Genomic DNA, 21,933 nt, shown 5'->3' with positions numbered 1-21,933 from the left:
CATGTACTCAGCTACTTTAAATCATCTTCCGAGTAGGTGAGATGTCATTTTCTCTTTACGTATCTGCCATTATTCAAAAGACTCTGAATAAAGGAAAAAAAAAAAAGTACTATTGGTTTAAGTTCACCCATCTTGAGGTTAGAGAGATTGCCCGAGAGCTAGTGCTTTTGAAGATATAGTTCATCCAAGTTTGATGTAAGTGGTTTTCATATCTAAAATCACCACTCCATCCTCGAAGTTTGATGGAGACTCTTGAAGCCCTCAAAAGTTGTTCTTCCTGAACCCATATATGTTGAAGATCTGGTAAGCTTAAAAGGAAGCACATGAATAAAGCATTAATGTGATTTTTCTATGGAAGAATATAAATAAGATATGGGAATTCCTTAGTTGATCGACCCATAGCAACTCCAAGATTCCATTATTTTGAATCATTTTCCATAATATGCGCTGGATTTCTTGACCTGACTTGTACCAAGAAAAATTTGTGGCTGTTGTGATGTGGTAAGTGGCAACTAATTCCTCTACGCCTCTCCTCTACTAGGCCTCCAATTAGCTTGCATCCACTTATGCCCGATGCAAATTTCACATTTTACATGCAAGTTAGGTGCAACATCCCAAGTCATAAGTGGTAGATTTCTTGACTTGATTTATACAAAGAAAAAAGGTATATATTTTTTTGGGTATGTGCCGAGAAGGGATTGATTAATACTCAAAATTGATGTTTTTTCGTATAAAAAATAGGTTTTGAAATAATTTTTGAGTGCAAATCATTGTCTTTTTAGTTAAAATATTTGTTATGTCCCCATTAATGACTAATATTTACATCTAGTGAAAAATAAGGTAAAAGAAGATATCATGTACATAAATATGAGTGCATGACAACCTTAAGATCCAAGGATGAAGGAAACAAGGTGGAGAAGTTCGATGTATGAGAAAAGATAAAGAAAGTAAGAAAAAAGGAATTTTGATACATAAGAGTGGATCTAATATCATTTCCATACAAAGTATAGAGTAACTCCAAATACAGTGAGTTTTGGGTGTTATATATCAAAATAAACTTTGATATTGGGCAATACACCAATTCAATACCATAAACTCTTTTTGATACCATTGTAAAATGGAGCCTCTTAGTCTTATCTATTAAAATGCAATTCAATACAATTCAAAATCTTTCAATACTGTTTTGATACAATAGTAAAGTAGAGTCTCTTGGTCTCTATATCAAAACGTATTTCGATACCAAAGTGGAGATATCAAAATCGCCCATTGTAGCTACCTAAAGATCTAATGAGTTCAGGAGATTATTGAAATGCATTTTGATATCATTTTGATATTTGATACCATGTCGATACGATGGAAGCATAGAAATTACCTAATAGAAGTGAGATATAGAAAGTTTAAAGGATTATCAAAATAAATTTCAATACCATGTCAATACAACTATAAAGTGGAGGTTCCCAACCTCATATATCGAAATGCAATTCAATACATTGTGATATTATTTTGATACAAGATCATGCTTTTTGATACCATATTAGAAGCACGTCATAAGTTTAGAAGGTATGGGTATTTGTTGAAATCCATTTCGACACCATTGAGGAGGTATTGAAATATTCGATGGTAGTTGCAAACTCCTAGAACTTCACTCTAAGACCTAGGCATTTTTTTTTCATTGAAATCATTAATAAAGAGTAAGAAGCAATTGTTTTTACTGAAAGAATTTAGATGAATTGATCTGCATGTGTTATAATGAATTTTGAAAGTTGTAGTTGCTTCTTTTGTAGAACCTTTCCAAAAATGCCTTCTAAGAAAGCATCCTTCATATAATTAATATAGGTGATCTTAATTTCCTATCTTGGTACATATTCTATAGTTCAAGTCACTTATTATTATTATTTTTTATAAAAAAAAACCCCAAAAATGCTGATAATGGCCTATTTAGTCATGTTTTCTTAAAATTGTTTTAAAAATTGTTTTTAAGTTAAAAATAAATTTTTTCTATTTTCTAAAACCAATTGTGTTTGGCAAGTGGTTTTAAAAAACACTTGGACCAATTGGTTCCAATGGACACTTACAATATTTCTCAAAAGATGTCTTACTCTTGAACTACTTAACACCATCTATGCTTGAGAAACCTTAAGTAATATCTTACACTTGTATTTTTTTTCCCTCAAATAATACCCCATATTTTAGCTTATCTCACAAGATTTACAAGAAATGTGTTTCTCAAAAAATATTTCTACTTTACAAATTTTTGCTAAAAAATATAAGGAAACTAGGATTAAGAGGTGCACTAAGAATTGAATATAAGTTTTAAGGTTAAAGGACTTAGAAGATGATGGTTGGAGATGGGCTTGGGTTAGGGGTTAGGTGGAGAAAAAAAATGGGGAAGGGGGGGTGGTCTGGTCATTGGTGGGGCATTTGAGTGGGATCAAAGGAGGAGAATAAAAAAGTAAAAAAAGAAAAACAAAATGAAGTAAGAGAAAAAGGAAAAGGAAAATAAAGAAAAAGAAACAAAAAATAAATAGATAAATAAATAAAATAAATGTTAGGTTTCAAAGGGCGTGAATGGACACAAAAATTGATGTAAAAAAAATATTTTGGACAAGTTTTAAAGTCTATAATAATTATATGAAAAGGAAAAACAACAAAACCATTTTAAACTGATTTTAATTCATAAAATTTACTATCAAATGAGTTATTTTTTAATTTTAAATTAATTGTCTTATTAAAAAACTCTTAACACTTGAAGTTTTGCATGACTTTTTAATTTTTCCAGTGAATATATATATATATATATATATATATATCTTCTATGTTATTCGATTTAGAATTTATATATATAATGAAACAAATTTAGTAAAGTTAAAAGAAGTTTAGAAAATTACATGTAATTAAGATAAATTTTATATTTGAAGATTTTTTATATTGATAGGTGGAATACAATAAAATGAGAAATATTGTATTTTATTTTATTTGCTTCTTATGATTTTTTAATTTATATATATGTATATTTAAAAAAAAAGTGAAACACGCAGATCCTAAAATTGTTATCTATGTGATCTTGTGTTTAAAACCTATTTTGAGAGAACAATCGCCAAACAATAATATAAATTTTTAATCAGAAATTAAGTAAAATCACAGCTCATAAATTTTAAAAATAATATTTCATTCTCAGGGGAAAAAAAAAAAACTGTACTTTTTAAATCCAAACAAACTCAAAGTCTCAAACAACCTCTTTATGAGAGGCAAAGATTTTTTAGACTATTTCAATATTCAGAGTGGCGGGCAGGACCACCTGATGACATTTTACATACATGCCGGGACTAATGTCCTGTACTGTGCAAACTCAGGCCCTGGATTTGTAGACCTGACTCCTCCAAACAAACATTTGTGGTTCTTGTGATATGTCAGGAGTATGGAAAGTCTCCATTAAGCCTCCAATTTGCTAGTATCCATACGAATATGAATCGAGCAGCCATTCAATGTTTCGATTGACCTTTTGGGTTTTGAAAAATACAAGTTTTTATTCCTATATTTTATGTCATTTTAAGCTCTCTTTCATACGGTTGGCCTTAAAGTGGTTACACTTCAAAAAATAATTAATTCCTGCTAGTTGTTGCCACTTCCAAGGCTTATTATCAACCACCCATTTGACCACTTCCAAGGTTTATTATCAACCACCCATTTGTTTACAATGGAGCGTAACCACCCATTAATCACTTCACTTTAAAATCGTTTAGCTATCTTTTGAAGGCGTGATATTCGCTTTAGCGTTGGACATCTTACAATCAGTCCCAAGGCTATGTAGCGTTGAACATCATATAGTTGGTCTTTAAGTGGTTACACTCAAAAGAATCAATAATTCTTGCTAATAGGTACCGCTTCTAAGGCTTATCATCAACCACCCATTTATTAACAATGATTTGCAACCATCGTGGGGTCATTAACCCATTGCGTGGCTCTTGATACTACTTTTTGGACCCAAGACATTATATATTTATATAAAACTTAAATTATAAATATATATTATGTAATAATGTTCCACTAATACTTATTTTGTTTATAACAACAAATATTTACTATTTAAATATTATTTAAAAAATTAATGTTAAGCTAATAAATACAACTAATTTAAACTTATATTTACTAATTCAAGTTTAATCCTATTTAAACCCAATCATATTAAAAAAAAAAATTTGAATTGAGTTAAATTTAGACAAATAAGTTTCATGTATGAGTTTAACTTGGATCACCGGTCAATTTGGGTACCTTATTAGCTTTATTTTGCTTGGTTGAGTTGCAGTCACACTTAAAGTGCAACTTAACCATCTCACAAGACACTAATTCTATGGACTGTTTCTATCTCAAGGCCTACAATAAGGACTAGTTAACATACACTCATTTTGAAACTTTATAAGATTTATAATTAATCATCTTAAAACTTACACACGTTATGGAGACATTTCTTGAGTTATCATCCTAGAAGACTGATTTGTTGTATGTCCAATAATGTGCTTCTACACTCTTCCTAAATCTCCATCCCGTACTTTCATCAGTATTTTCCACCGCAACAATAACAGTTCCTTTCAGATACTTTTGGAGGAAGAAAGAAGGGCCATTTGACGTTCAAGTTATTGCTGAATTATTGATGTAACGATTATTCAAATATTCCATTGTCCTGCTTCAATGCCACCAATTATTAATTCATTACAATTAATGTTTGTTTGAACTTTGAAAGAGGATTGGTTGGTTTAGGTTTGGTGGCCTTACCAGAATGAAAACCTGTGGTAGATCCCCAGAAGACACAGTAGATTTCTGTATGTTCTTAAGGAACGAATCTCAGGTAAATAAACTGAAAGGATTTGATTCTCTCTATCCACCACTGATTCAAACTAGTCCCTCACACTTAAGTAAAAACTTCAGAAAAAAAAAAATGCCCTATATAATTCAATACTAGAAAAGTGTTAGATGAATTCCAATACACATTTACATTTAAAACAAAGTAAGAAAACGAAGGGTCAACCATTAGAATTCGATATCTAATTTCCTATTATCAAAACCCTTGTGATGTTATAAAAATGACTATAAGTGGGAAAAGGAGGCTATGTTAAAGAAATATTTTATAAAATAGTTTTAAAAATAGTTTTCTAGAACAGTTCTTGAAAACTGTTTTACGATGTGTTGTAAAACAAATGTGTATTTGAAAATTTGAAATATTCTTAATTTTATATATTAATTTAAATATTTTTATAAATAAATTTTATTTATAATACTTTATTTTTACTCATTCATTATCTGTATGTATTTCAAAACAATCCTTAAAAAATAAGTGAAAGCAATTAAAAATTATTTTTTAAACATATCATGTTTTAAAAATATTCTCTAAGAACACAATAACACAATTTTATTTATTGAAATTATTTCGCTTATCCATTAATTTGAAAGGCACCATGGTGGACTTCTCAAGTTAATTATCTTTTACTTCTATTAGTTTCAGAGATCCACTAAAATTGCAACCTGTACTTGTCCATTGTATTTTACATCTGACCCATCACATTTTCCACTATTCAAAATGCCCCAACAATATTTACCATTTGAAGACTGATTTTCAAGAAAAATGCAATTCTCCAGAAGGTTGACAATACCATATACACTTTTATTTATTTATATGTGATATTTGTCAATTATATAAGTCTTGAAAATTTAACATTGTCATCGACTACAGAATACTTCATGAGGAAACACTTTCATAGACAAGCGACTTCATGTGCTCTTCAAGGCTTGGGAGGCACCGATTATCATCATAACTATACATCAAAGGAACCATCCTTGCAACATTGAGACAAGCCTTGGTAAAACACGTTGAAAATGGATTTGGAGCAAGGCATTCATTGTTGAGGCTCTTCCATGTCTCTGAAATGGTATGCATAACATGGCATCGGGCATTTTCTATGGAAGTCCCTGGTTTTTCTTTCATGTAGCACTCCAGGTATGATCCGTCGTGCCCGTCCTGATTCTCGTCCTGTAAAAGTGTTAATGCTTATATGTGTTAGTGGCCAACTATGAATACGACACATCATTCCCGTTCTCGGAAGCAGTTTATGAATGTATAGTGGGAAACCAGACATCTACCACATGATGCGGTTCCCACCAGAAGTGACCACAACCATTAATGAGCTGGCGTGGGTGTAGTTTATATGTTGAGGAATTTTCAGTGAGATCGCTATCAGGGGTAGGTATGTATAAAACAGACTAAAACTGGAGGCTAGAGGTCATTTTTCTTTATGTTTCTTGAGCTTTACCTTGGCGCTTCCCAAGTCATCCCAGAGGCGAAGAATTTTTGCGACCGAAGATATAATCTCAGGAAAATCATCCACAATGTCTACATTTCTCTTGGTTATGCCATGACCCAGGAGAAAAAACATATGAACTAGCACCACATGTACACCGGAGCTAATGACCCCATTCTTCAAGTACTCATCAGCCTTTGGCACGTGTCCATCAGCAAACCATTTTGCTTCTACTAGAAATGCATTGCATAAACATGCCCACTGTTTGCAAAAAATAAAATAAACTATCAAAAAATTGCAGAGGCACTTCCAACTCTTTTGCATTTGCAATTAAAATGAATATTAATCTAGTATGGTAAATGTTATTTGACATACTGCCTTTCGAAGAGATTCCATGGGGTTCCACCCATGATCATTGTAGACCTTGGAACTTATTTCATTGGTGATTCCATTAAGAGCATTGAAACATATCTTCATGTAGTCTGGTAGTTGTTCAACAGCCGCATATTCCCATCTACATGCAATTAGTGATTAAATGATGATTTTTGAGATTTGTAGAAGCATTCTGATGAATTGTATTGTTGTTATATGCCTACCTGTTGACAGCTTCTGTGAAGAGAGTGAGTTCATCAAGTGTTCCATGAACATCAAAAATGTCATCTATTATGTAGACTAGCGAGATGGGTTTTGTGAGCTCAACCCTCTGCTCCGACAAGCTTGGATCTGGGAGGACCGCCAAGGGCCACATGTACCATTTCAGTGGTTGGTTTCTTGCAAACTTCAACTCCTTGGCCAAACCTAGATCTTTCCACCATCTAATTAGGTAAAAAGAGAAAAAAATTATTTACATGAAAGGTACGTCAGGGAATAATCTTTGGAGAACGACAAATTAACTTAATTCAAGGTCAGTGAAACTCACTTGGAAACCTGCAGCATCTCCTTCTGGTGTATGGATTTAACTACATTGAAATCCATTTTTGCTAGTTCTCTAAAGACATTTACCCATCCATCTGTGCCTTGAAAATCGCTAAGAAAGCTTTTGGCCATGAACCTTGCCAAGCTCTTATGATGGGGATGGCCTAATGTGTTCCTAACAATTCTTGCTTGACTGTGATCATTGTGCGTGTTCCATGCATTAAGAAGCTGGCTACTGAAGTTTCCGATTTCTTCGAGTATATCTTCCCCCTTTATACATAGCTGCGAAGCTTCATACAAACCCATTAATCCCTTGATATCTTCGCTTAGTTTTTCTTGAAGCTTTCCCTCTGTGTCCTTGAGATTGTTAAAGACATCTGTTCATACACGAAAACCATTAAATAACTTACTCTTCTAGAACAAATGATTTAATAGTCGAAACTTAGAATATTTAAAAAAATAAATAAATAAAAGGGGAAAACCCAAAAGAAAAAAAAGAAAAAAGAAAAAGAAAATCCCACCTGCACTCACATAGTAACCTTCTTGTCTCAATAGCCGGAAGCCAAGTGCTAGTTCGTAGAGATTGTTATGGCAATCACTCACAGTGTTAAATTTCGTATGTAGTCTCTGTAGTACCACTTCAATCTCTCCATGAAAATGGTAGTCAATGCCTAGGCGTTGGATGGCATCAATCATGAGCAAAGCTTCCAATGTATCTTCTCCTACCTCCTTGAGTGCCCTCCTAACTTCCTCCAGTTTTTGTGCATGTTCCATGTAAAATTCATTCTGCCAAAGGAAGATTGTCAACAGTAGGAAGTTGAAAAGTGAAAAACCGCCATAAGAACTAAGAGCAAAAAATATATATGGAAAATGGGGACTGAAGCTTAACAGTGAGGCTGGGATATTCTGTGGATGGATGATTATCCTTTTCTGAGGGGATAGAAACCAAATTCTGATCCTTAGCAATGCTCCATGTGTGAGCACTTGGCATATTGAAGATGTTGGTGAAGTTAAGTTTGCTTTCAGCAGGCGATTGGGAATGAGGGAGAGTTTGATGAACGGAATAGGTGGTATTTGTGTGGATGGTGCTACGTACAGCACGGGACCCAATTTATAGAATTGGCTTGATTGGAAAATATCATCCTTTATCACAATAGTGGCAAACGTGAATGGGTCTCTTCCTACCACATGCTTTTCACGTTCCTTGTATGCCCTCGCTACCTTCAATTCATTTTGGTTCAATAATTAGAAACGTTTTTCGCGTGGGTAGGGGAATATGTAGATTCTCCTCGGCCTAGCTACTACCTAACCATAGTAGCCAAAACCCATGGACCTCCTTGAATTCTCATCAATTAACCACTTGTCTGTTCTCTGACTTTGAAAAAACATGAAGAATTTTGCCAACCAACACCTGGCCCATTGAGAAAAAATCTAACAAGGATGGGACATTAGAAATCTGACAGGGATTCAAGAGTAGTTCTCTTGATATGCATGTAGAGGTTCCTTGCAATTAAAATCCAAGAGGATACTTAGACTCATAAGTCCACCATGATTAATTGGAACTATAATCCAATTATATATTTGGAGGCTTATGTTAGAAGCCTTTGTTTGATAGTGGAATCCTTGATTTGGTTTGAAGCTCGAGGAGGGTATTGGATGTAGTTTAGGTTACATTGAATCACTTTAAAATATTAAGTTTGCATTTTCTCTCTTTTTTACTCTCTTTATTTATATGCAATTGTTATTTTTTATTTTTATTATGTTGTTGCTTATTTTTCTTTTACATTTATTTTATAGTTGTATAATTTGTAAAAGAAGGACTAACTCCTAATTTATTCTCTTGAATGTTTACGTGATGTTGGTATAGTTAGAATCCTAATAATTGGATTAATTTATAGTGATTTTTTTAAAGTAAAAACCAATGACTATGAAAACATACTAAAAAATATGTGACACTTCATGTGACATAGGATTGTAAATAAAAATTTAAATCATATTCAACACATGATTTTATTTTTGCACCATTTTTATATGACACAAACTAGCATAGATTTAAAAATAATTTTTAAAATGACTATTTTTCATAAAAATAAAACCCTATAAAAATTTGCTCCAAATTTAAAGCGTGTTTAGTAAAACTTAATATATATTTCTAACTCAAAGTTTTTCTAAATAATCAAATTAACCTAATTACCCTAATTAAATTTAACTAACATTTATTTGCATTAATCATAAGCAATAAATTTATTTTTTAAGCATTTATATTAAAAGTATTATAAACATATAACATAACTATAAAATGTTTACTATTAAAATTAATCATAGATGTGAAAGATATTCTCACCAAATATATGAAGGATAACTTAGGTGAAAAATACTTGAAATTCAAAATAAATTAATTATTTTACTTAATACTTAATGATATTTTTAAATTTAAGTTATAATATTAAGTTATTCTATCAAATACGTTTAGTCTATTTAATGAGTTAAATTAAGTTACTAAGTTATATTAAATTATTACGTTGATTTACCAAACATTCTTTAATATTGGAATTACAAAACATGCTTTATCATTGAAGATTTTTTTTTAAATATTATTTAAAATAATATTATTTAAATATGGTAGTATGCAAAATATTAAGAACTATATGATAAATAATGTCACATGAGACTCATAAGATGAATTCATTGTAAAAATAATTTATTTTATCGTATCAAATTTATTTTTTAAAAGACATGTTTTATATGCTTTCTATGATTGCTATAGGCGGGACCCAAAAAGGTTGTACACCTTTATAAACTGTGGCTGATATCTTTTGCACTTCTATGATTGCTACCCGCCAAATGTCAAATCATTAGGAGTTGTGCACTCTTTAAAAAAACGTTATAAGCGTTTCATTAATCAAATATGGACGAACTCTAGGACAAGGGGCCGGAGGCTTTTGTATTGACGTACAGATTCCTATTGTGTGATCATTACGGTGCCGCACGTTTAAGATTTATTTGAGGTAGAAAAAATATGTTTAATTATTAAAAATTATTTTTTATATTATTAAAAAATAGAAAATAAAGTATTTTAAAAAATCTTGTTTTTTTTTTTACAATTGTGTTTTGGATCCATTTGAACTCAAAAATTAAGTTTTGATTCATATAAATTCATCATTTAAGCCCAAAACACAGAGAAAGTGAAAATTGGAAAGAATAATATGAAATTTTTATATTTCCAGAAATGACATTTGCTTACTATGAAAAAAAAAAGTAGAAAAATATTAATTTAAATTTCATTCCTTTTGTAAACCTCAATAAAATTTAATATAATTTAGTGATTTAAAAAAAATACACCTTTTTCCAAAAAAATAAAAATAAATTATTATTATTATTATTTAAAAATCAAACATTTTGGAAAATATATATTTTTAAAATTGTGTATATAAAAAATAACTAAAAATATGTCAAATAGTTTTTTTTAAATGATATATTTTTAGAATATATTTTAAAAAAAATTAGTTTTCTAAAAATAATAAATTTTCAGAATAATTATTTAAAAAATATTTAACATAAAAAAGTTTGTCAAACATTGTGGTAAAAAATAGTTTTGAAGAGTATATCCATCTCTTCATATTTTATATCATTCACATCAATTATGCAACTTATATGGACTAAAACTTAATTTTTGAGTCCAACTCGATGGAAAATTAAATTGTGTCGTGACTGATATCTTTTGCAGTACTATAATTGCTACCCGCCAAATGTCAAATCATTAGTAGTTGTGCATTCTTTAAAAGTCATTATAAGTGATTCATTAATCAAATCTCGACGAACTCCAAGGCAAGGGGGTCAGAGAATTTTGTACCGACATACAGATTCTTGTTGTGTGATCCTTACGGTGCCACACGTTTAAGATTTATTTGAGGTAGAAAAAATATGTTTCATTATTATTTTTATTATTATTATTAAAAAATAGAAAATAAAGTATTTTAAAAAACTATTTTTTTAATAATTTTTATTTTATTTTAAAAAAATTACTTTAGAACATAATTATATAAACATATAAAATAATTAAAAATAAAATATTAAATATTAAAAATGAGGTTTAAAATATATTTAAAAATATTAAAAATATTTAAAGTTTTCAAATAAACTTCTATTTTACAAAACATTATAAAACAATTTTTAAAAACAGTTATCAACCATGGTCTTAACTATCTATATTTCTACCCATTCCTTTAAATTAGATCAAATTAAGTGAAAAAGAAAAAGAAAAAGAAAAAGAGGGAAAATAACAACATAATCCTTCAAATAAACCATGGATTTATGAATTTTGTATATTTACGTGCTATTCATCTTTTATGACCCATGATTTAAAGATGAAATTTTGAGATCTTTCATTTAGATGGTTGAAGCAGTCTTTGAACCTTTTTGTTTCAAGAGGCAAAGATGTCTCCTTAACTAGCCTAACAAAAACAAAATCATAGTTGATTAGTCAAGTAGTTAGCTGTTTTTATTGAAAATTCCATTTGGAATTAGATTTCCACATTAATCATGGCTTCATTATAACCTAATATCAATTTAGCATTATAAAATAATTAAAAATAAAATATTAAATATTAAAATGTGTTTTAAAATATATTTTAAAATATTAAAATAAATTAAAAATATTTAAAGTTTTCAAATAAACTTCTGTTTTATAAAACATTAAAAAACAATTTTTAAAAACGGTTATCAACCATGGTCTTAATTGTCCATATTTTTATTCATTCCTTTAAATTAGATCAAATTAAGTGAAAAAACAAAAGAGAAAAAGAGGGAAAATAACAACATAATCCTTCAAATAAACCATGGATTTCTGAATTTTGTATATCTACGTGTTATTCATCTTTTATAACCCATGATTTAAGGATGAATTTTTGAGATCTTTCATCTAGATGGTTGAAGCAGTCTTTGAACCTTCTTGTTTCAAGAGGCAAAAATGTCTCCTTAACTGGCCTAATGAAAACAAAATCATGGTTGATTAGTCAAGTAGTTAGCTATATTTATTGAAAATTCCATTTGGAATTAGATTCCCACATTAATCATGGCTTCATTATAACCTAATATCAATTTAGCATTATAAAATAATTAAAAATAAAATATTAAATATTAAAATGTGTTTTAAAATATTAAAATAAATTAAAAATATTTAAAGTTTTCAAATAAACTTGTGTTTTACAAAACATTAAAAAACAATTTTTAAAAACAGTTATCAACCATGGTCTTAACTGTCCATATTTCTATTCATTCCTTTAAATTAGATCAAATTAAGTGGAAAAAAAAAAAAGGAAAATAACAACATAATGCTTCAAATAAACCATGGATTTCTGAATTCTGTATATCTACGTGTTGTTTATCTTTTATGACCCATGATTTAAAGATGAATTTTTGAGATCTTCCATTTAGATGGTTGAAGTAGTCTTTGAACGTTCTTGTTTCAACAGGCAAAGATGTCTCCTTAACTAGCCTAACAAAAAACAAAATCATGGTTGATTAGTCAAGTAGTTAGCTGTTTTTATTGAAAATTCCATTTGGAATTAGATTCCCACATTAATCATGGCTTCATTATAACCTAATATCAATTTAGCATTTTTTTAATTGTTAAATTAAGCATGCATAGTATTAAATTACCAATTTGGTAAAGTTTAAGTTTGTAGGATTTATATTCACAATATATATCATACTTTTCTAACAATCTCCCCTCACATGTAGTGGCAGAGCTAAAAACTTTTGTTAAGGGGGCATGAAAGAAAAATATTATATTATAATCATTATTTATAAATTATAAAGTAATTAATGATATTTTATATTATTGTTAAAAACTAAATAAGTTTAAATATTAATTATAAAAATGTATCAAATTGAATGATGAAATCACTTAAAAAATTAGATTTTATATATATAAAAAAAAACTATCAAGAATATTTAGAGAAAATTTTCAAAGAAATTAAAAAAATATAAAAAGAAAAATTATTAGAAATTTTCAATAACTTTTCTCAATTTGTAGCAAAAACCTTTAAAATCATTTTAAAAAATTCAATAATTTCTATTATAAATTTTGATATTTTTCAAATAAAGGAGGTACATCTTTACATCTCATTGTTTTACAACTTAATTTCATTTATTTATACCTAAGTCTTATTTTTTGTACTTATATTCAAAAACCTTTTTTTTTTTTTTTTTTTTTTGTATTTTTAAAAGTGAAGACTATACTTTTTCTTCTTCTTCTTCAAATAACTAAATATAAGATAGTAGAGAGTAAAATCTTTTACTTAAAACTTATGTTTCCAATAATAAATTATTAAAACACTAGTAACTTAATGGTTAGATTTTGATGGACTTACATTATATTCTTATTTCCAAGTAAAAATATAAGTAGCTAATAAGAACTTAACAAGTATTATTTTTTATGATTTAGTTAAATTAACTATAAAAAATAAGTATGGAAAAGAACAAAAATGAGTGAATAAGAAAGAATAAGTATGAACAATATTAATTAAATTTTATTTTATTTTATTTTTTAATTTTAGTTCAATCTTAATATATTATTACTAATTCATGGTAAATATTTTTTTGTAATAAAATTTAATTATAATTGTTTTATTTTTAAAAATTTTAAACATAAATTTAAAATTGGGGGGTGGGGCTTAGACGGCTCTACTAGTGCTCACATGCAACTTGTAGGCAAGGATGAAAATATCGGTAATCACGGATATATCAGTATTTCGATTTTACAGATATATCGGAGATATATCAGTGGATATTTTGGAAAAAAATATCGATAAACTTAAAATTGACCAAAATTTATAAAAATATAAAAAAAAAACTTCATAAAAATATAATTAGAAGTATAATGATATTTTTAAGTGGTTTTATTAAATAATTTGATATATGTATAATATGATTTATCATATTTGATAATAATATTGTATGCATCGATAAAAATATGAATTTTATAAGTGTACATTTATTATTAAATTACATCTAATATTATGATATTTGATTATAATATGTATAATTTTAAAATATATATTAATATTAAAATTATGATCCATTTAATTCAATTATATTAAATAATATAAAATAAATTATGATATATGTACAATTTTTTAATATTTAATTAATTATTAATGATATTTAAAACACTATCAAGAAAATTATATAATTTTTATATTTTTGGTAATCAATTAAAAGAAAATTTTGCATTTAATTATAAAATAACTATAATTAATTTGCTCTTTAAAATATTTTTTTAATATTTTCTTTATATAATGAATTTAACTATATATAGGTTTAGTCTATATTATTTAACAAGGGCAAGTTTGTTCGGATGGTAATTGGTGTGAACCTTAAACCTTTTGGTTTGGGGTTTGATTCCCCTCATCAGCAGGAGAAAGGCCATTTTGGGGGGACTGTTGTTGACCAGGTGATATAAATCAACCTTCATTTTACAGTAGACAAGACTAACTTCACCAACATTGCCATTATGTCCACTACTCACACATGGAGCATTGCTGAGGACCACAACTTGGTTTCTGTCCCCTCAAAAAATGATAATCATCTATATGCACAATATTCTAGTCTCACTATTAAGTTTGCATCCCCATTTTCCCTATATGTATATATTTCCATTAGGTCCTATGCTCGATTTTCACTTTTTAATTTCCTATCGTTGACAATCTTCCTTTGCAGGACGAATTTTATATGAAACATGCACAAAACCTGGAGGAAGTTGAGAGTGTACTCAATGAAGTAGGAGAAGGTACATTTGAAGTTTTGCTCATGATTGATGCCATCTAATGACTAGGCATTGACTACCACTTCCATGATGAGATTTGACTGCATGTGGCCGTTTTCTTTTTCTTTTAATTATAGTTTAACCTTCTCTAATTATATATTGAATCATTTGCTTTTTGGGAAAGTTAATTTTCTTGGTAATGTATATGAATGAATTGACAGATGTCTTTAACAACTTCAAGGACAAGAAAGGGAAGTTTGAAGAAAAACTAAGTAAAGATGTCAGGGGATTAATGGGTGTTGAAATCTGTGCAACGATTTATGATGAAAAATAATAGAAAAACAAGAAAGACGAACATGCAGATTTAACGTGGTTCGGCTAATTGCCTACATTCATAGGAATAAGGAAGAGGATTTTCACTATGTATCAAATTAGGGTTACATAAAAGGGTATTTATATTAACCCTTAGGAATGATAATTCCAAAAATACCCTTGAATCGTAGTACGGAGGGCAACGCACAACAAAAAGAAGTACAAGCCTAAATGGAAAATGTTATCGCTCCATTTCGCTCCGGTATTTGCCCATTTTTCTCCATATGTCTTTTCACTCAAATATGAGTCACATACTACAACAATGGGTTTGTATAGGGCTTCACAACTAAGTGTGCACGGAGAAGATATACTCGAAGAAGCAAGAAACTTTAGTAACAAGCACCTTAATGCATGGAACACCCACAATGATCAGCATCAAGCTCGCATTGTTGGGTATTGTGGATGATTTTCGGGGAATTATATCTTCTGCTACTACAATTCTTCATCTCTGGGATGATTTGGGAAGCGCCAAGGTAATTCTCAAGACTAGTCTTTGTTCCCTTGCACCACATGATCATTTCTTGTTTTAATAAGTCCAAAATAATTCTAGTGATTTCAATGACAAGGCTATCCTTTTTGCTATCACGACAAACAATTATCCACATTATTTTTACTTTTTCTTTTTATTTTGATACAACAAGTGTTCATCATGTTCACAACTATAATTATTGTACTTGTTAACTTTTCTTTCAAAATAATTCTAGTGATTTCAATGACAAGACTATCCTTTTTGCTATCACGGTTAACAATTATCCACATTATTTTTATATTTTCTTTTTGCTTTTTTGATACAACAAGTGTTCATCATGTTCACAACTGTAATTATCGTACTTGTTTTTTCCTTTTCAAAAATAATTATAGTGATTTCAATGGCAAGGCTATCCTTTTTACTATCACAGCTAACAATTATCCACATTATTTTTACTTTTTCTTTTTATTTTGATAGAACAAGTGCTCACCATGTTCACAAGTATAATTATTGTACTTGCTAACTCTTTTTTTTTTTTCAAAAATAATTCTAGCAATTTCAATGACAAGGATATCCTTTTTGTTATCACGACTAACAATTATCCGCATTATTTTTACTTTTTCTTTTTATTTTGATACAACAAGTGCTCATCATGTTCACAACCGTAATTATTGTACTTGTTAACGTTTTTTTTTTCTTTTCAAAAATAATTCTAGTGATTTCAATGACAAGGCTATCCTTTTTTGTACCTTCTTCAAATTCTACTAATTTACCTGTCATTACTTCATCAAGACCATAAATACGAGCAATGTCATCGCCTACTTGGAGTACGGTACTAGTATTTACAATTTTTACTTCTCTATTATATTGTTCAATGCGTTCACAGATAATATTACTAATTTCGTTGACTCAGCTAATAATTATCCACATTATTTTTACTTTTTCTTTTTATTTTGATACAACAAGTGCTAACCATGTTCACAAGTATAATTATTGTACTTGCTAACTTTTTTTTTTCAAAAATAATTCTAATAATTTCAATGACTAGGATATCATTTTTGTTATCACGACTAACAAGTATCTATATTATTTTTTCTTATTATTTTGATACAACAAGTGCTCATCATGTTCACAAGTGTAATTATTATACTTATTAACTTTTCTTTTTTTTAAAAATAATTCTAGTGATTTCAATGACAAGGCTATCATTTTTGCTATCATGGCTAACAATTATCCACATTATTTTTACTTTTTCTTTTTATTTTGATACAAGAAGTTCTCATCATGTTCACAATTGTAATTATTGTACTTATTAACTTTTTTTTTTCCAAGATAATTCTAGTGATTTCAATGACAAAGTTATCCTTTTTGCTATCACGGTTAACAATTATCTATATTATTTTTTCTTTTTCTTTTTATTTTGATTCAACAAGTACTCATCATGTTCACAAGTGTAATTATTACTTTGTTAACTTTTTTTTTTTCAAAAATAATTTTAGTGATTTCAATGACAAGGCTATCATTTCTGCTATCATAACTAGCAATTATCCACATTATTTTTACTTCTTTTTTATTTTGATACAACAGGGGCTCATCATGTTCATAAGTGTAATTATTTTACTTATTAACTTTTTTTTTCAATAATAATTCTAGTGATTTCAATGACAAGACCATCCTTTCTACTATCGTAGGTAACAATTATCCACATTATTTTTACTTTTTCTTTTTATTTTAATACAACAAGTGTTCATCGTGTTCACAAGTGTAATTATTGTACGTGTTAACATTTTTTTTTCAAAAACAATTCTAGTGATTTCAATGACAAGACTATCTTTTCTACTATCATGGCTAACAATTATCCACATTATTTTTTCTTTTTCTTTTTATTTTGATACAACAAGTGCTCGGCATGTTCACAAGTGTAATTATTATACTTGTTAACTTTTTTTTTTTTCAAAAATAATTCTAGTGATTTCAATGACAAGGCTATTCTTTTGCTATCATAACTAACAATTATCCATATTATTTTTACTTCTTCTTTTTATTTTGATACAACATGTGCTCATCATGTTCATAAGTGTAATTATTGTACTTATTAACTATTTTTTTCAATAATAATTCTAGTGATTTCAATGACAAGACTATCCTTTCTGCTATCACGGATAACAATTATCCACGTTATTTTTACTTTTTCTTTATATTTGGATACAAGTATTCATCATGTTCACAAGTGTAATTATTATACTTGTTAACTTTTTTTTTTTTTCAAAAATAATTCTAGTGATTTCAATGACAAGACTATCATTTCTGTTATCACGACTAACAATTATCCACATTATTTTTATTTTTTATTTTTATTTTTTTTTATTTTGATACAAGTACACATCATGTTCACAAGTGTACTTATTGTACTTGTTTACTTTTTCTTTTTTTTTTTCTTTTTTTTCCTCATTCTCAATAGGACTCACCTTCTTCATCTTTGATATTTTTTAAAATGTTAACTATACATTTTCTTGTCACTCTTTTTATTTTTATTTTTTTTCACTCACCTTCTCCACCTTTGACCATTTCTTCATGTTAGTTATATATTTTCTTTAAAAAAATGTTAAATTTTCTTATTAATATAAAATAAAATTTTGACCATGCTTTTAACCTTTTACTGATTAAAATTTTTCATTTTTTTATTTATATAAGATAAATATAAAATAAAATTTTCATAAAAATATTGTCTTTAACAATTTATATTAATTTTCTTTTAATTTTATTAGGAACTAAAATTTTTGCATATTGAAGTTGGACACCTTTTAAGTGTGCTAGCAAAAATAGCATACCCTCAAGTGATAATTTTTTTTATAAAGTAGTGATATTGTTTTCTCTCATGAGTTGTGTCAATGAATGTTAACATGTAAAAACTTGCATTCATTTCATGTTATTTCACCGCTGCATAAGATGTGAAATATATAATATGTGGTAACATGTCTTATCGTAAATCAATTGTATGACACATTTTTTCCACCTTAGTGGCATTTTTAACACATCAATATTATTTTTAATACATATCAATGTTACTTTTTGTGGTACTTTTCAATATATCTCATTCTAAACCAAAAGTATACAACATTTTTCCTACCTTAATAGTACTTTTAGTATACATTAGTGTTATTTTCTTCATAAAGAAATGATACCCTTCTTTCAACACACATTCTTTCCATTTTAGTGGAAGCATGTAACCTAGGGGTACCATGCGCATAATTACACAATTTGAATAAAATTAAAATAATAAAACAATATAATAAAAATATTTTTATTTAATCTATATATGATAAACTATTATGTCACATGGTTTGCGTGTGTTCTACCACATGTGAAAGTTCCAAAAAAACAAATGGCAAACATGATAAGGATGTGACTTGTAATGTCAAAATTAATAAAAAAATATTTGATGTAATTGGTTGATGGTACGAAAGAGGTGGGTTAAGGACTAGTATTAAAATCATGATGTTACGTGCATGTTTCCGTGTAAAAATATATCAAAGTTCTCAAAAAAAAAAAAATTTTATAAGTCTTTAAATGATTACGCCAATGTAATCCAAAATCAAAAGAAAGAAGTGGGCGTGTTTGTGGGGTTGGAAATCCACAAGTTCATTTTTGTCCATCACAGTGTATTTAATGAGAGGATTTCAAAAGACCTTATTCAGGGGAATCTAGCTACCTTGGATTCCTTTCTTTGGAGCATATACAACTGTACTCTCTCCTGGCTGCCGCTGGTTTCATTCTTGGTAGGTCACCTAAGTCTAAAACCAACCGACAGTAGTCCTTAAGATTCGAAAAAATTTCATGACAATTTCTAATAATTATCTGGATTTGGAGCCGGGGAAGCAGATATTTCAATAGTGCTTATATCAACAATTCAGTAATAATTTTAAGTGGACCTTCTTTTTTCCTCCCATAATATCTTAAATGAACTGGTATTATCCCAGTAGAAATATTGATGAATGTACGGGATGGGTGATGTGGATCCCATTTGAACCAAGGAAGAGAGGGTCCCTCACGGAAATGGGCAGCAGCCAACTGCCAAGTCCGTCCGTGAACTCAAGCTCCATAGAGCAACATGACACTCACGTCTCATAGTGCAACCAATAACAAAAAAATTAGCTCAATGTAAATGTGAATACTGGATTTTTCTTTGGCGCAAAATCATCCCAATATTCAACCACACACTCAGTTATGCTATAACCTAATACTTGGTGATTGAACTTTGTATGTCATGTATATATTATATATAATATAATAAAAAATAACAGGTTAAACAACCATAGATCAAATAATCCATTAAATATAAAAGGAAAATACACACTTTAATTAACTTGATATATATGACTGTACTTAGTCCCACAAGTTTTATATGATCAGCCATCATCTACATTCTTTTTTATGTCCGCAATGTATCACCTCATACTCATTAGTGAATTCCCTCAACATCATGATGAAATTATTTATCGAGGAACCACATGTTTCTAAGTCGAGTTATTGAAGGATATTAATTATTAGGAGTGCTAGGTAGAATAATGACTATGAGATCACATTGTGGAGTGACTTATTCAAATGAACTAAACTTTAATTTGTTACTATCTTGCATTTGTCCTTTTTCTTGAAAGCAAAGCCCTTTTATTTTTTTTTAGCATTTCAAACTGCACTCGCTCTATCTTCACCAATGATGTTTTTGTTAAAGTTCTTGGATGGACATGTTTTTACTTGCAATTCTTTTTATGCTGAATTCTATATCATGCATTTGTATAGCTAATTGTTCAAACATTTTTGGCTTCATACAGTGCAAGATGTAATGGAGTTCCCAAGACATTCATTGGTTCACTTTTTGTTATCTAGTATTGGTTGAGTTCAAACATGCTGATGGTATGATTACCAACCATAAAAGTGATTGAGGAGTTCTCCTTTTATTTGCTTCCAATTATCTATAAAATTAACTTCAAGATTTGTGTACTAATGGAAGGAATATCCTTTTAATGAGCTAATAAATTTCTTGACTAAAAGGACTCCCTTTGTTCCATTGTTGTTGCATGTTTCCAAAAAGTGAGCAACATGTTGCTTTAGGTTTCCCTCTCCATCAAACTATTAAAATTTATGCATTAACTCAATTCTTTGTATATATGGTTTTGCATATGTGAAAGAAGCATGTGAAACCTACCATTTAATGTTTTGTTTATTATCTCTAAGATGAGGTTTTTTAATTTATTTGTAGAGAAAAACTCATTAGAAAAGACTTAAATGTTTTTTGTGATTTTTTTTCCATGGAGCAAATTTCAAGGTTATCTTGAGATATGGATGTGTGGTGTCATTTGTTGGTTCTACAAAGAGTCCAAGTTTGTAGAAAAATGCATTAATCATGATATCGTGCTCTTGATTGTAATTTTCAAGCTCTTTCAACTTGGTCAATCTCATAACTAGGAGTTTGAGTGAGAACTTAAAAATTGATAAAATCAATCCAATCCAACCAAAAATTGATCAAATAAGTTCGATTTGAGAATTTTAAAAACTGACTTTATTGGTTCAATTTTAATTTAGTTTCCTTGTTTCCTAGTCAATAAAAACTAAACTAAACTAAACCAGACTAAAACTTTTTATCTCTTGTGATTTATAATTATTAATTATTTAATGAGTTTTTTATATTTATCATTATATATTATGTAGACTTTATTAAAGTAATTCCTTATTATTAGACTATGATTAAATAAATATTTAAATATTGGGTTTAAAATTTTAAATATAATTTGAATTTCAAACTCAAGTTAGTTTAATTACTTTTAATAACAAATTATATTTAAGGTTTAAATTAACTTATATCCCATGAATCATTTAAATCAAACCATATTGACATTAAATAACCTTGACTTGATTCGGTTTTTTCATCATTAAAACTTTGGTTCAATTTTGATTCAAGTATAAATTAACTATGTCGATTCGACCAATATTTCCACAAAAAAACATATTGAATTAACCACACCTTTTTATCCCCTATTTTAGTAGAAATACTTTAACCATGAATGGCGTAAAAATATTATTTAATATTTTAAGAATCTGATGTGGAGAACCATGTG

General features: G+C 28.6%; 1 protein-coding gene across 1 annotated transcript; it reads right to left on the bottom strand.

Moving 5' to 3' along the window:
* Positions 1-5,608: 5,608 nt before the first annotated feature.
* Positions 5,609-8,301, bottom strand: LOC100852776 ((3S,6E)-nerolidol synthase 1). Its single transcript, XM_059740282.1, has 7 exons — positions 8,098-8,301; positions 7,730-7,994; positions 7,213-7,585; positions 6,890-7,108; positions 6,669-6,807; positions 6,306-6,554; positions 5,609-6,025 (listed from the first exon to the last, which is right to left on the bottom strand). The coding sequence occupies exons 1-7, from the start codon at positions 8,197-8,199 to the stop codon at positions 5,735-5,737; spliced, it is 1,638 nt and encodes a 545-aa protein (XP_059596265.1). The 5' UTR covers positions 8,200-8,301; the 3' UTR covers positions 5,609-5,734.
* Between the last annotated feature and the right edge of the window lie 13,632 nt (positions 8,302-21,933).

This window comes from Vitis vinifera, chromosome 10 (assembly GCF_030704535.1).
Source record: "Vitis vinifera cultivar Pinot Noir 40024 chromosome 10, ASM3070453v1".
Taxonomy (NCBI): Eukaryota; Viridiplantae; Streptophyta; class Magnoliopsida; order Vitales; family Vitaceae; genus Vitis; species Vitis vinifera.
Note: the sequence above shows the minus strand (reverse complement) of the source record. Positions and strands in the feature narration are given on the sequence as shown.